This window comes from Perca fluviatilis, chromosome 9 (genome assembly GCF_010015445.1).
Source record: "Perca fluviatilis chromosome 9, GENO_Pfluv_1.0, whole genome shotgun sequence".
NCBI lineage: Eukaryota > Metazoa > Chordata > Actinopteri > Perciformes > Percidae > Perca > Perca fluviatilis.
In genome coordinates this window covers 29,741,135-29,757,064 of record NC_053120.1, presented here as the reverse complement: position 1 = coordinate 29,757,064, position 15,930 = coordinate 29,741,135, and the positions used below count along the sequence as shown (strand labels likewise).

General features: G+C 41.1%; 1 protein-coding gene across 1 annotated transcript; it reads right to left on the bottom strand.

Annotated features, from left to right (window-relative positions):
* Positions 1-1,655: 1,655 nt before the first annotated feature.
* lrrc8c (leucine rich repeat containing 8 VRAC subunit C) lies at positions 1,656-14,672 on the bottom strand. The gene is made up of 4 exons (XM_039811912.1): positions 14,620-14,672; positions 13,785-13,955; positions 7,446-7,588; positions 1,656-3,906 (listed from the first exon to the last, which is right to left on the bottom strand). The coding sequence occupies exons 3-4, from the start codon at positions 7,581-7,583 to the stop codon at positions 1,666-1,668; spliced, it is 2,379 nt and encodes a 792-aa protein (XP_039667846.1). The 5' UTR covers positions 7,584-7,588; positions 13,785-13,955; positions 14,620-14,672; the 3' UTR covers positions 1,656-1,665.
* Between the last annotated feature and the right edge of the window lie 1,258 nt (positions 14,673-15,930).

Here is a 15,930-nt window from a genome sequence, read left to right as displayed (position 1 = left end):
CGTTAATTTCTATAGCAGCAAGGACACACGCAGAAAGTTATTTTAAAGCCCCGTTTTCTCCTGGTATTAAAATGTAATCTGCGTGATCCGATCACATGTTGACATGTGCAGGTGTGAATGATCCGATCACATATGGTGCTTACCCACTGCTGGTACCAGCTCTGCTCGACTCGACCCGGCCGCGGTGCCCTGTCCTCCATTTTCCATTGCAGATTTAGTACTGCCTCATGCGTGAGGCAAGCGTGGCTGGTCGTCATAGCAACGCTGTAGGAAACTGCCATGACCTGACACACACACAGAACGTCGAAGGGGTGTTGTTTTTGATTCGGCATCTGGCTGTTGCCACAGCCAGAAGACAAATTTAGTTTCAAAAGAAGCTGGAGGCAGCAAACACAGCTGGCTAAACCGTTTAAAAATGGCGGGTTTGTTCAGGACACCCCCGTCTGTCGCTAGCAATGATGAAGCAGTGAATAGTTGACGATTCTCTCTGACCAATCAGTAGTCTGCAGGTTTTCACGTCACCTTTTGGTATCTCCTCAGCTCGCTCGGAACCTCCTGTTGGCAGGTACCAGGTACTTTCTTTCATTATGGAAATCCAAAAAAGGCGAGTAGAGTCGAGGCGAGTCGAGCAGGTACCATATAATGGAAAAACGCCATTAGACCACATTCAGAAATAAATTGGGCCATGTATGACCACATTCTTTTAGTAGTGTGTATGCGTATGTGTCCTGGACCACATTAAGGACCGTCAACTCAACTGTGAGCGGAACTACGTACTCATTCAAAGTATTTCTCATGTCACTGAAACCACTTTATTGTCATACTGTCAGTGATGTGTCAGGGTTTTTTTTCCCGGTGCTGCCTGCTCTTATGCCCCGGCTGTCCGGAGCTCTGTGCCCCACTGTAGCCTGTAAAAGGGTAGCCGCTTGGAGACGCATACTACTGCCAGGGGTAAACACGTGTACCTAGAGCTTTCTACTTGTGATCGACTCACTCAGGACGGATTTTAATACCAGGTGAAAACAGCTATAATAGCTTAAACCCAGACAAAAACGGGTATACTCTTATGACTTACAGTAAAATGTGCTATTTTAGAAAAAGTATTTCACACTGCTACTTAATGCAATATTTACTTGCTCTGTGTGTAATTCAGTTTATTTCAGTCAACACAAAATCTCTGAGGTTCCTGTGAGATAACTCCCGCAAATAAAACCTTTTCATTTTAAAAACACATCGTTTTGGTTCTATCTGATGCTGTTTTGAGTTGTAAGCAGCGTATATCCTGTGGTGTAAAACCTAAAAGGAAAGGAACAAATGCTGAACTACCTTGTAATCAAGTTTAGCATTTTTTTTTAAGTAAACTAAATGATATATATAATCACGGTGCAAATGATTACATTATCACATTTTGTTGCACTTTAAGGCTGTGTTCTGCCGGCGTTGTTTGGTTCAGTATGAAAAGTGAAAACGGTGAATTTGCAATATCTCTGTGTGAAAGAGGCTTATGTTACAATATATGAATAAGTAATTTTCCCTTCCATCAAGGAAACATAACTTTTTTAACAGTAGTGTAATATGTAAGTATGGTAATGAGTTCATACAAAACAAATGCTCTGAATTGTTAGACTGAACAAACAGCAGGCACTGTGGCTACAAAAAGGCATCTCACTCAGCCTTCATTTGGTCCCTGACATCAGGAGGCAATGTCTGAAACAGTGTCTCTTCCACTATAAGGCCACTGTGCTTCAATGCACGACAGCAACCGAGCTCTTGGGGCAGAAGCTCAAAGTGGTTGCCTTTGAGGTCCAAGTACGTCAGTTGAGCTAGGTAGGAAATCTTTGGCGACAGTGAGGACAGTGAGTTTTTGCCAAGCTTTAGTGTTTTGAGCTTTTTGCAAAAGAAGAGCTCATCTGGTAGATTTTCGATTTTGTTACAGGTGACCGAGAAATACTGTAGACTCTGAAGAACTCCAATTTCTGGGGGGATGAATCGGATGTCATTGTTGGACACGTCCAGGTAGCGCAGCTTGTTGCACAAGAACAGGTGCGAAGGCAATATCTCGATCTTGTTGTGACTGAAGTAGAGGCGCTCTAGGCTGCCAAGCTTCTTGATATGCTCTGGGATGTACATGATACCATTGTGCCAAAGTTTAAGGCAAGTGAGTTTTCGAAGATGTTGGAAGCTGATGATCTCCTCTATTGAGCGAAGGTTATTCTCTTTCAGGTCAAGCTCTTGCAGATTGGTTAGGCTGAAGATTGCATGTGGGATGCGTTCCAGATCACAATGCACTAGCTCCAGCTCGATCAAGTTGGTCATCTTTTTCAGGTTGTTGAGCATTACGAGCTTAGTGCCATCATTGTGTAAGTACAGCCGCTGCAGATGGCTGGAGACATCCACTATAGACTGAGGTATCTTGGTCAAATTGCTCTTAAGATAGAGCAATTTCAAACCCTTCATCTCCCGCAGTGACTCAAGAGCTATATTTTTGGAGGCATCAGGGCTTAGAGACCCAGTGAGATAGAGCTCCTCTAAGTTGCGCAGGACATACATCCAGTTTGGAAGTTCCCTGTTATCATCGAATTTCACACGAAGCACTTTCAGGTTCTCTTTGAGGAAGGAGGTAGCGGTTGTTTGCGACTTTAAAGAGCATTGGTAAAGAGACAGCTCCTGAAGGTCTTCTAGCTGAGAGATTGAGCCAGGGATGGTGGCATTGTTGATGATCTCCAGCTTGAGTGACTGCAGCTCTGTCAACTCAAAGACAGTGTCGGGTAACCCAGGGAGCATGAATAGCTGAAGTTCAAGTCTGTTGTTGCTGTTAGTCTGGAGTCTCTGACGCAATTTATCCGCGGTCCAATCATTGTTCAGGTTGAGCTGTTTCAGTTTGTTCTCACTGACCTCTGATAGAAAAACTGCAAATCGTTTAGAATACAGCGGGTCATACTGATCAATCATGTGTAGCATGAAAGCAAAGTCGTTTTTGACGTCTGGGATGTCATTGATGCCTGTTTCCTGTCGCACATACTCAAAGGAGTATTCTTTGAGTGAGCGGTAAAACAGCCAGTAAGAGGTGTAGAGGCTTGTTAATCCATAGACAGCCACTAAACACAGGTAACAGTAAGAAAGCTTAGAAAACAGATGAGCCATAGTGTGGTTGCATTGAAAGTTACGGTAGCCTGTCATGTCCTGGATCTCAACTTGGCAACTCACTCTATTTCGCACTTTATTCACGAGAGAACTATTATAGGCAATGATCAGGAGGAATTTAAACACCTTGAATACTGTCTGCCGGACATACATCAGATAGAGAATGTCTCCTTCCTCAACGTGCAAACGGAATTTCTTCACCTTTTCAAAAAGAGCTTTAGCTTGTTCACCCTCTTTTTTATCAAGAGCACTTGCTGATGGTTTGTCAGCTACAATCTTTTCTGGGATAGACCGGAGGGACTGTGTCTTCTCCAAACTTCCTTCTCCGGGAGACAAAGCAATGTTGGACCTAGAAGTGGCACTCTTTTTATCCTTTTCTTCAGGATTTTCTCCAGACACCTCCGACAAAGCTCGTGTGGTCCAGGGAGAGTCGAAGCACTTGCTGAGCATGGAGATGAAATGCTCTATTTTAGAGCTCGAGCCAGGGAATTTGAACCAGAAGTTGCTACACACCATGAAAATAAGAGTGTGTATAAGAACCAAATAAGGAAAGAACTTGGCATACCAATGCAGAGCTTTCTCATAACACATCTGATTGATAAAAAGGTACTGTTGAAAATCCAGCTGGGTTTTCAGGCCTGTCATTTCTCTTGGTACGGCTGAAATATTGGACTGCAGGTGTAACAGTGACTTCACTTCCACTTCACTTGTGTTCCCTGAAGACTCTCTCTGAGGAAGGCATATGATCTTATCTTGCATTACCTAAAAGGAAATGTAGGGTGAAAAGGAAGATTAGACAAACTTAAAGGACATCATCCCACCAATGCAGCCCCTTTCATTACTTCAATGCAGGGATGTTTTGGGTTTTAAAGGCCTGCTGAGAGATACCTGATTTCCCCAGATGGATTTTCTCTGCATACACAATTTTTTGTGTATGCAATCGGCTTTCGACTTCTATGCATGCGCATGACAAAGTCTTGAGACAGGGAAAGTATCACTGTGACAGCAATGCAGTGGGATGAAAGGAGAGATCCCCACACAAATCACATTAACAAGAATTGCATCCAAAGTCAGACTTAAACTGAAATAATACAAAGTAGCCTCCAGAAGTGTTTGACTGTTAAATTCAGACACAATATTGCTGTAAGGAGACGCTGTGCCCTCCCCACTGAGCAGTGTTCGAACTATACCGTGGCCTTCGGGGGAGCCCACTTTTTTTCCACGAGGGGGGAGGGGGGGGGGGGCGTGCGCTTGCGACTTACAATGACTTACAAAGATACATAACAGCTACAAGTGTATGCACTACAGGATTTACCCTATAATACTTCGACAGGAATTGATAGGTCAAATAACAAACAGCCAGCCACAAATAGTCTATTAAAGCATCAGGCTGTTTTTGAGATTTCACATGAACAATGGTTAAAGTTACTCGGGCTACTGAAGAATACCATAATTCCTCCGTTCGATTAGACCTTAGCGACACACCCCAAGCTTCCATCCTTAACAAACAGCCATGTATATGGGCTCTTCCAGTCTCTCCACTGCTGGCTGTTCCAATTTAATGGGAGAGAGGAGCGAGAGGGGTTAGGATCATCTTCCGCCAGAGAGGACATTATTTCTTCAGCTTCTTCTTGCGTTGTCAACCCGGTGGGAGGTGTGCTAACAGGTCTTGCAACAGGTGAATTAGTCGTGCTATTAACGTCATCGCTACACAATTTCTTAGTAAAACCAAAATTAATTAAACTGCCTTGATTTCTTTTTACCATGGCTATATGATGCTTACTGCAGAATGGATTTCAAGGAGTTTGCGCGCCGATTAATGGCCTCCAACGTTTATATTTTCTCTGCGAATCTTTGAGTTAACATCAGAGGTGTATAGTCCAGGTGCCAGAAAGTAGAAATCCTGTCCAGCAGCTGTCCCAACGATCACTAAACCAGCTCCTCTACCAGGTAGATGAGCTCGTTAGTGAACACCTGTTCTAGATGTAGAGGCAGATCCAAAAACATGGCAGGATTTTTACTTTCTGGCACCTGGACTATACACCTCTGTTCAGCAGCCAACACATCTTAGACGGTATACAGTAGTTTCCAAACGAGACATGGATGCACTACACAGACTTTTCAAATTAAAATATCAGCAACTGTACTTTAGAATACAATTCTAATCTACTTTACAAAACTACCATCACAAATACTGGAAATTCAGACGTGTATAGTCCAGGTGCCAGAAAGTAAAAATCCTGCCATGTTTTTGGATCTGCCTCTACATCTAGAACAGGTGTTTTCACTAACGAGCTCATCTACCTGGTAGAGGAGCTGGTTTAGTGATGGTTGGGACAGCTGCTGGACAGGATTTCTACTTTCTGGCACCTGGACTATACACCTCTGGTTAACATGTACTAAACATGAGTTGAATTTGCACCGCAGCGCCGCCACGCCTTGATGCTCATGACAAGAATAGCATGTATAGTTATCTTTATTGACGTGAATTAGGTTCAAATCGCCGACATGCATGGATTATATTTTTGCAGTTTTACACATAATAATCCACGATGATCACATTACACAAAACTGAAATTGCACGTCAAAATGACACATTGTCAGTATTTTCAGAGACCCCCCAAAATTTCACAAATCACGTTTTCAGGGGAGCCCATGTCTTATTAAGGGGAGCCGAGCTCCCCCTAGCTCCCCCGTAGTTCGCACCCTGCCGCTGAGCCTGTTCTCTCACTGAGCCCCGTCACATACAGCACAGTAAACCCCCACACTTACAAACATAAATAAACCATCATTGCATCAACCTGTTAAAATGAGTAAGTATTGCTTGAAAAATTGGGTTCGAGTAGAAGAGAAGTCGTTTCACTGACCTAAATTGAGCAATTACTGTGTGGGTTTGGTAACACCACTCAGGGTGAAAATAATGCTCTCAAGAGAGGCATAAAAACAGGATAATTAAACATTGGTTCATGTCTCCCCATCATTAAGCCTCTGTACACCACTGCAGGAACAAAGTACGGGCCATCCTCAGAGACCCCCACTAAATACAACCTAAGCCATCACAGGCCAGAAAGTCACACAACACAACACAGCAGGTTCAGCCGAAGCTCCTTCCTATCTGCAATAAAGCAATGACTCATTGCCAACAAGCTATTGTTATTACAGTGCATTTAAACAGTTTTCTTACTGCCTGTCTAACCTGATTTCTCTGAGTAACCTGGTTTACGGATAGCATGTAAACATACTGAATATCGGCTTGGAAAGTTGGCATCAGTAAACAACCCCTGCCTTTAGTGTTTACTGAAAATAACGAAAAACAGCTGCTTCACTCTGCAATGCTAACAACAGGAAATGTGCACTTTAATTTAATGGTGGCAGGCCTAAATGGGAGACATTTTGTGCACTTTGTTTAGCTGTCTGATACCAAACTCGGACCATGCAAAAGAACTACATTTGTGAAGAGTGAATCCAAAGAGGACATTATTACAATGGTTAAGGGCAATGCAGCTGTGCTGCAGCACATCACAGACTGAAATGCTAAGTCAGGTCTGCTGGGGTCTCTGAAAAGCTGATCTGCAGCGAATATTGTGTGAGGCAATTACGTAATTATACAAAATGGCATGTTGATAATGTTCTGACTTATAAAGTAAACTTGACTACATAAATGATGTACTCGATTTATTAACCATTAGATTGTGTTCAAACACTGTTATCGTGAGAGTGGAAATCAACAGCTGCTCCCACTCTGATAAATATCCTGTTTTTCAAAAAATGTTTTGGTATCATTTCCAGGATTTACACTACAGAGTGTTGCAGGAGCCAAAAAACGGTCCTATTCCACACAGAGAGCAAAGTTAAGTGCTGGGCCAAGAGTTTGGAATCTTGATGTTTACTGAAAGGGGCTGGGTGGGTAACTATTTCCACTGGTAAACTCCTATTGGGATGAATGCTTCCTTTGCTGCTCCCAGTCCAGGTTGTAAAAGCAGGGAATTAGTGCTTTTGAGCTGGTGCCAGAGAGGAGGCAGAGCAGTAATGTTCTTTCAGAGAGCCTATAGGCTCGCTCTAGTGAATTAAATTACTGCCCTTTCACTGTGATGAAAACAATAGTAGGACAACTCCTTTTATCTCATAAACATGTTGCAGTTTGAACTCATGTTACATTAGCATACATTAGCTAAATTACTCCCTTTCAAAGAAATGATTACAGTAGAAAAATGGAAACACAAACAGCACAAGGCATTACAAAACCTTATGGAACACATGAATGCAAAGCCTGTATATCATGGCGAGGCAATGTTACTGACCTGAAGAGTGCATCCGAAGACACCAATCATGAGCATGACTACAGACAGGTAGTCGGTGAACACATCCCACCACGGCTTCAGGACTCTGAACGCTGGCTGCTGTTCAGAGAACTGCCGGAATTCCATCACAGGAATCATGATGCCTGGTAACAAAAGAGTGGAAAATGATCCCAAATGACTTTCAGTCCATACAATGGGGCAAATGGTTTGGCCATAACGGGGGATGAAACAATGGCGTTATTCAATTCCCAGCATTAAGGAGTATTCCTGTTTATAACAACTCACAACAGTATACTGTAGGTTTTTAGCCTTCATTCATGTCCCCCCCAAGATAAATGACTTCAATCCTCAACTTTTCATCGAGCGCCACCATAAGGTCAAATTTTCAATTTGTCCAATACTTTGGTTAATGCCCAAATATCTGCACAAACTAATCACATTCCAATCAGCCTCAGCTGTATTTGTGTTTAGTGCTAATTAGCAAACGTGAGCACACAAGCTGATGGCGAACACAGTAAAACGTATATACTTTCTTTATAAGCATTTTAGCACTGTCATTGTGAGCATGTTAGCATTCAGCTCAAACTACAGTTGTGCCTTAGTACGGCCTCACAGAGCCGCAAGCATAGCTGTAGACCAGTGGCGACGGGTTACTCACATTGGGGAGGACAGAAGGAAAACCAACCAAAAGTGTCATGTTATTTTACAATAACTCTACGTGAAAATTAAGCAGCAAACACAATCAGAATCCAGTTTATTGCACAATAGCTTTATGCATACAAGTTTTTTAATTAACTATACAGTAAAAGGAGCAGCTTTAGCCTCTATGGCTAATTTCCAGCTGTAGTCCCCAGCCAGTTGACAATAGGCATCCTAAAATACTGGTTAAAAAATTCAAATTAAATAAATTACATTATATCTATAATGACAGCAGGCCTAAGCAAAAGGGAGTAAAACGTACAGACATGTGGCACACAATTGGAGCAAGAACAAACAAGCAAGCACAGATGATGTCAAAGGCAACAAAGCAGTTCATGCAATAAAAACAATACAAGGAGACAAGGGAAAAGAAAACCGTCACAGACGCCACATTGAAAGCACATACAAGACATTTTGCTTTGGTGTTTTGGTGCACAGACGAGAAATGGATTACAAGATTTATTTTAAAGCAATCACTGCAGGCTCTGGATGGTAATGAACCTGTGTGTGTGTGTGTGTGTGTGTGTGTGTGTGTGTGTGTGTGTGTGTGTGTGTGTGTGTGTGTGTGTGTGTGTGTGTTAGATAATGTGGCACAGGCATGTCTGTCCAATGAGGGGGGATGCAGCACCCAGTACATTACAGTGGAAATTTTACACAACTCTCTCGGATTTAAAAAAGGAAAGACAACAAAACAGTGTAAATCTGGAATTAGCCAAGCCACTGCGCCTTAAACTGATGAGTCGCTCTCTAGTGGAGCTCCATCATTATACAAACGCACATTACTAATGTAACTATTTGTAAGTCAGTGGCCACAAAAGACTAAATAAATGACTCATTTTGTAGAGCTTGTGTTTGGACATTAACTTCATAGTCCAAGAAGCCCACATATTTTTAAAGTGGCTTCACAATAAACTTGATTACTAACTAAATTGAATTATACCAGAACCCAGGCCTTTCGGTGTTTACACACAGACTGTATGGTCTTCAAGTTACAGTGTTAATCTCTTAAAAGTCTGTTTAAAAACAGGCAGTTTATTTTTGACACGTTGTTGGACAAAAGTTCCATAATAATAATCTTTCAGCATCTTGTATTTCAAGACGTCTGAGCCAAGACTTCTGCACCTCCTCCTTGGCGCTGTATTCAGGCTTTAGTTGACCTAACCGTCACAGGAGACGTCAGCCAATCACAGGTCATTTCAGAGAGAGAGAGAAAGCCTTCCAATTGGCTGTTCTGCCGATGCAGACGTGCGTGCTGGTGCCTTCTGTTTACTGTAGCCAAAGGCTAACGGCATCAGCTAATTTAAGGATAAACTACTAGAGAAGAGATTTTTTTGTGCTCAATCTATACACAGTACATATAGGAACGAAGTTGTGTAAAAAGTAGTCCAGTTCATTGTCCAGGGAGCGGACATTGGCTGTGAAAATAGTCAGGCAAGCTGCTCTGCCGGGGTTAGCCTTTAGCCTGAGGAACTATATTTGGCACGTTTAGGTTTCCTTAGTCTATACCAATGACGTTCCACTTCCAGGATTGCTCCGGTGCCACCAGAAATTCTACCGGATGAACCTCTTTTTGTCCAGATGTTCATTTCCTTCCACTTTCTTTGTTTTGGAATTTTAAACTCCGGTGGATTTATGAGGACTATGGTACTGCTCCTCAGATCTCTGCAGGGTAAATCCAGACAGCTAGCTATACTCTCCAATCTGAGTTTTCTGTTGCACGACTAAAACAACTTTTAAAACGTACACGTTAAACCAAAACAAGTTCCTTCCCGAGGCTATTGCAGCGGCACCGTGGCTCTGTCGGGTGTTAAGCGCCGGCCATGACGATTGCGATTGGTTTAAAGAAATGCCAATAAACCAGAGCACATTTTTCTCCCATCCTGGAATGCTGTGTGGACTAGCCAGACCCTCCTTCACAGCGCTGCGGAGAAAGGTCTGGCAATGCAAGAATAACGTTTCCTTTCACACAGCCTCCGGCGTCTCCTCGTTCGGATGGCATCAGGCCGATACAAGGACCAGAGCCCGAAGCCGTGGCACTGCCTACTGCTGCCATGCTAGCGAGGACATGGCAGAGTCGGTGTGAGAGAACAACGTAAATGTGGTAGATGAGCCTGTAGTTTAGCCTTCTGCAAACTCTAAGTAACAGCTGCAGCTAATTCAAGTTCATGTTTATGTAGCTAACTACAACCTCGGTTCACAGTATGTCCTCTCAAAGGGCTTTACAAAGAAAACAGGACAGTCATTCTAATAGAACTGCAGCTATAACAGCATGTCATCTGGTTGAAATGAGTGATTAGTACTCGTACAGGTTAGGCCGTCCTTGCATGGAAATTATGCTACATACATAACTTTTCCCCACGCAAAACCATCATATGGAATAATGGAAACATTACTGTTGGAAAAAAATCTAAGCAAAATTGGGTTAGTAAAGGTATTGTGTTTGTATGAAGAATAATGTATGTTGTTTGAAGAATAATGTATGTTTTGTCCCTTATTATAAAATAATATTTGTATTTTTTTATATATTTTTATATACACTTATTTAAAGTCATTTTCTTTTTTCTCTGATTCATTATATTGAGTATGTGTCTAACATGTTATATATTTTAATGTTTTCTTTCATTAAAAGGTGTTGAAAAAAAAAGTACTTGTACTGGTGACTGTATGAAGCCGGTGGGGTGGCATGCCAGGCCCCAAGGAAGTTTGCTGGGCTTTGAAGTGTAATTTAATTCCCGGAAGTTGAACTTTTTTGGCTTCATGCGCCACTGAGCAACTCTCATAAATAGGGCTCCGCCTTGAACGCTGTATCCAATTCTCTTTATACATCCATGGCGCATGCCTGTGCTTGCCAGATGTGAGGGGCTATACAGAGAGGGGGCAGGGAGAGCTGCAGGAGGAGGTCTACCTCTACTTTAAGATCTGGCTTTTTTTTTTTTATTCTACCTCCTGCAGCTTAACAGCTGTAGCTTGAATAAGAGTGTGTGAGAGCGGTGTGTCCCTGATGCAGCTTTTCTGCTCACGTGCTCTGGTCACCTTCTGTAAAGTGCTTACTGCAGCTGCAAGTGTCCTATTTCCAATGTCTGTCTGGCAGTGGAGTTGGCTGCATTGTCATTCAAACTTAGAAGGTCTACTCGATAAAAAAAACTTTGTACAAGCACTGTTGATTTTTGTAGTAAAACATCTCAGCTTGAAATTAATTTTGCATAATTCTATCACAATGGGCTGGTGGAAACAATGAAAAATGCAAAATAAATGTAAAATATCATCCAGATACAAACATATCCCGTATGTGTCAAAACTTTAATCATATCATCAATCATTTAATGCATAATCTATAAAGGTGCCAGACCATAATGTACAGTGTTTTATGATCTGCAGCTCCACAGTGCCTAAGAGACAGATGCTGGCATTAGCTGATTACATCTACACTCAAGCTATAGTTCATTATTAATGAGTTTAGCTGTAAAGCAACGTTGAATAGGTTCACTAAAAGCATGCAGGCTTTTAGAGAGATCATGTTTTTGGTAGTTCAATTACATTTTAAGATCTGTATTGATTCACCCATCTCAGGGTCATGACACCCGGCGGGATAGAGAGCCATTGAAGGGATGTTTACACCGAACTATCTACTGAGGTTCGCTTCAAATGGTCAGAACCATTTTTTGAGCCTGTTCCACCAGACTGGAAAACAGCTTCATTCCCCAGGCTGTCAGGAAGCTCAACACCGTCCCCTCCCCTCTGCCCCCAAGAACTCTGGACTCAACCCCTTTCTATATATATATATATATATATATATATATATATATATATATATATATATATATATATATATATATATATATATATATATATATATATATATATGTGCATGATGTACAAGTACTGTACTTAAGTACAATTTTCAGGCAACTGAACTTCACTTGAGTATTTCTATTTTTTATGAACTTTCTGCTTACTATGTACTTTATACTTGTACGCCACAACATTGCTATAACTACTAGTTACTTTGAAGATTAAGCTTTTACACACAAACATAAGATAAACTAAATAATTCAGGGGTTCCCAAACTTTTTCGAACTGTGGATCGTTTTTCTATTGTCAATTCAGTAACATCTCAACCACACTCTGTTTGAATGCTTAAAGGTGGTGATGATTGACTTTTTTTTATCTTGCATACTGAGGACCTACTTTATTTCAATTTTAGTTAGAGGTTTGACAGGGAGGGATGATTTCCTGTTTCTGTGTCCCATGGGTTTCTCCACTGCCACGCCTCTTTATTAGACTAGCGGCAGGTCCTGACTCTTGATTCCAATGGGAGAAGTGAACGCAGGTTATGATCGATTATTTTGCCCCATAGTCACCAATGTAAATATTGGACCCGTTTTTTACAAGCCACATAACTGCCGGACATTCTGACACTAAAATGGCATTTTTCAGACAAACAAATCAATTTTTTTGTTTGTTTCTGTCTCAGGAACAATCTCTTGTGAGATCTGGCAACACAGATAAGCACTTGAATGCCTTAACAAAACTCATTTTAAATTGTTTTGCTAAATATGGCTTTTAACTGTGCAAATATATAATGTTAGCAAAAGAAAACATGAAGACATTATGCAAATATAAATTTCCATCCATCCACAGGACATTCACTACACTTTCAAACGAGACCACGCCCATTTAGGAGACAGCCGTTTCATAACATTGGCGCTGCGTAATGCACTAAGTGTAACATGGAGAAAACCCCGGTGACATCATCAGGGCACCTTGTGAGAGGTTAACTGAACCTCATTTGTAAAATATGTGGTGTGCCTCTTTAAGGTTAAAGTGATTTACATTGCTACATATCAAAAAGTGGCACGTTAGAAAAATTGTGGGTAGGGTCCTTTAAATTTTTTAATAACAGGATGGATTCGTAAAAAAATAAATAAATCCAAGAAATAGCACAGAGAAAAGAGGCTTTTGGCTCTGTGTGTGAAGTCTGTAGTCTGTAGGTACTTTCAGGAAAAAGCCTGTCTTTCCACTGGATGAGTCAGCCATTGAGTTGAGCTGACCAAGCCATATCCTTGTCCCTTCCTGACAGGAAATTTGTCTGAATCCCAGATATCTAAAAACAGACATGTTTGGAACACACCCAGCCCCAGGCATACAAAAAAAGTCTTGTCTCGTTTAGGATATAAGCTATGAAAGAGGGGGGAAAAAAACTACCCGCATTGCAGAAAAAAAGCCCTTGAATGGGTGTTATTAATGAGGCACACTTTTGTAGACTTTATCGTGAAACAGAAGCTCCTAAAAAAAAAGAAGTGCGAATACAGTCAGAACAGCTGTGATTTATCAGCACAAACCATCAATAAGTTATCTGTTCAGGAGCTGAGTTCCCTGTTAGAATATGAGGGATTAATTTAAAGGTGAGAGTTAAACGCGGTTAAACGCTTTGAACGCGGCTTTAAGCCTCGTGCACGCAAACTAAAGCGTGTCCTATTCACCACGACTGTTTGAAGATAGCAGGTAAACTAACGGTAATCTCAGACTAAACTAGTTGGCGAGACGCTACGCCGACCGCCAATTACGCTATCTAGCCTATACATCGGACCAGTATGCTCTTAAACCTACCCTGCATCATAAAAAGTGTGAGTGATTTACCTTCTTTTTAGATGAGAGCTGGAGTTGTGGTCTGCTTTCAAGCGATGGGATTTAGGAACATGATATGCGCGGTCCCCCTTCTCTTCTGTCCGCCGACCTTCCTGGATCTCCGAGCACAGACCATGCAGGCATGCCTAGCCTACTGCAAGCCACTGCCATGGGCGTGGACTTCTGAGGAAACCCAAGCACAGACTTTGATGTTCGTGATGAACGTTTTTTTTATTTTTATTTTTTCATGACAGCTGAGTGGAGGAAGGTCAAAACTGCAGCAATTCTCTGCTAGTAATGCTCACAGAAACAAACAACAGCTGCCCTCTACAAAATATCTATACTTTTGCCTTTTCAACTTGGTGAATAAAAGTATCTTTTAGTGCAAGTCAATAAAAGTGTATTGATGGCATGCAGTGGTGGAAGAACTCCCATCCTGTATTTAAGTAAAAGTAGCCTACCAATGTGTGAAAGTAGGCTACTCCTACTCCGCCTACAGCTAAAGTCCTTTGTTCAAAACCCTTCCTAAGTAAAAGTACAGACTTCATCAGATAAATGTAGGCCTACTTAAATGCATCAAAAGTAAGTAGCAACGTTAATAAACATATACAGGCCTATATGGTTTAACCTTTAGCAATGCATTGTATTTTATGAGCTCATTATCATATGTGAAATGTAATAAAGTATAAAGTAGCTGAAAATGGAAATACTCAAGTAAAGTAGGCTACATGAAAATGGTAGTTTGTTGCAGCACTTGAGTAAATGTTGTTAGTTATTTAGTTTTCCTTTGTAATAAACGCCATAAATACATCCGCGAAAATAATCTTATAAAAAAAGTAGGGATTACTGTCTCCTTCACGCTCCACTTTGCCCTCTTGTTCCCTCTGCACGAAGGCTGAAGCTGTTTTGAGCACTGTCGGCTTTTACAGCTGTTTGGAACAATCAGACTATTATGATCTAATACCGTATGACATTTGAAGATTTCCTTTTGCTTAAGGGAAACAAGTAGCTAGAACTTGGAGGACAGATGCATGCTGATACAATCCAGATCCTTCTGTTCATGGGCAGTCTCAGTCAGTGAATCACTCTGCAGCCTCTGAACCAGTATGGGCAAGATATTAAAGTATAGCCTGCATAGCCAGGATACATTCTGTTGGCAGTTTATTAAGTACACCAAGCTAAAACAAATGCAGTCTAATACAACAGCCACAATCATCCTACCCTCGTTAATTAACTCTTTCATATGGGTAGTGATTCAACTTTATGGTCATTGTGGAGCTCGTTGTTTGAGGGTAATTTTTGTTGTTGCATATTTCTAATATAGTAACATTTGTTTTGTACTTAGCAACTGTTGGCCCTTTAAACACATAAGAAACTTGGACAACATTGTTTGCAGGCTACTGTCAGAAGTGGTCTCACACCTCTTTTGAACTCAGAAGATTTATGACCTATTATTTATGTAAGGGACTATACAAAAATATTCCGGTGGTGAGGGGGGCTGAAACTTATTGTTTCACTTTGTAAAAAAAAGCAAAAGCCCTTCCCGGGGTTATTAATGTTTTCTTTGAACTTGACGTAGTTAACTGCAACACCCTCCCCATAAACATGTCAAGATTATTAACGCATCCTCATACCTTAACGACTTAAGACTTAAGATATTTTTCCTACAGTCCCTAATGTTTCATGTTTGCTCTAGGCAGTATAAGGAAACAGAAATGTGGTGTGCATGTGGTAGCAGAGCACTTTAATCAAAGAAATGACACACATGACTCGTAAATTAAATTGGGTGAGCCATCAAAATAGTACAAAGGTAACCTTTTATCAATATAAACGTCATTTCAGTCAAACTAGAATCATATGTATAATAGATCTGCAGATATAAGATCTAAAAAACAACACAAAAAAACAAGCACATTAATACCTGAACCATAATCACAAAGTAAATGTCTAAAATGAAAAAAAATCCAATACTGTCCTCTACTACTTTTTACAATGTTCCCAAGTTATAATAAGATTGTATTGTTTTTGTAACATGCTGACTTGAGCAGAAGTAGCACTTGCATCACAACAACTATCACTAGGATGTTATTGGTGACCTAAGGTTTACTGTATGTGCTGTGCTACTGCTGCAAGCGTCATTGTACTCATTTACAAAAGA

Bases quoted from the DNA above. Each gene is read 5' to 3' on its own strand.
- lrrc8c (XM_039811912.1), bottom strand. From the start codon at position 7,583: ATGATTCCTGTGATGGAATTCCGGCAGTTCTCTGAACAGCAGCCAGCG. The intron at 3,907-7,445 runs GTCAGTAACATT...ATTTCCTTTTAG, and splicing joins TCTTCGGATGCACTCTTCAG to GTAATGCAAGATAAGATCAT.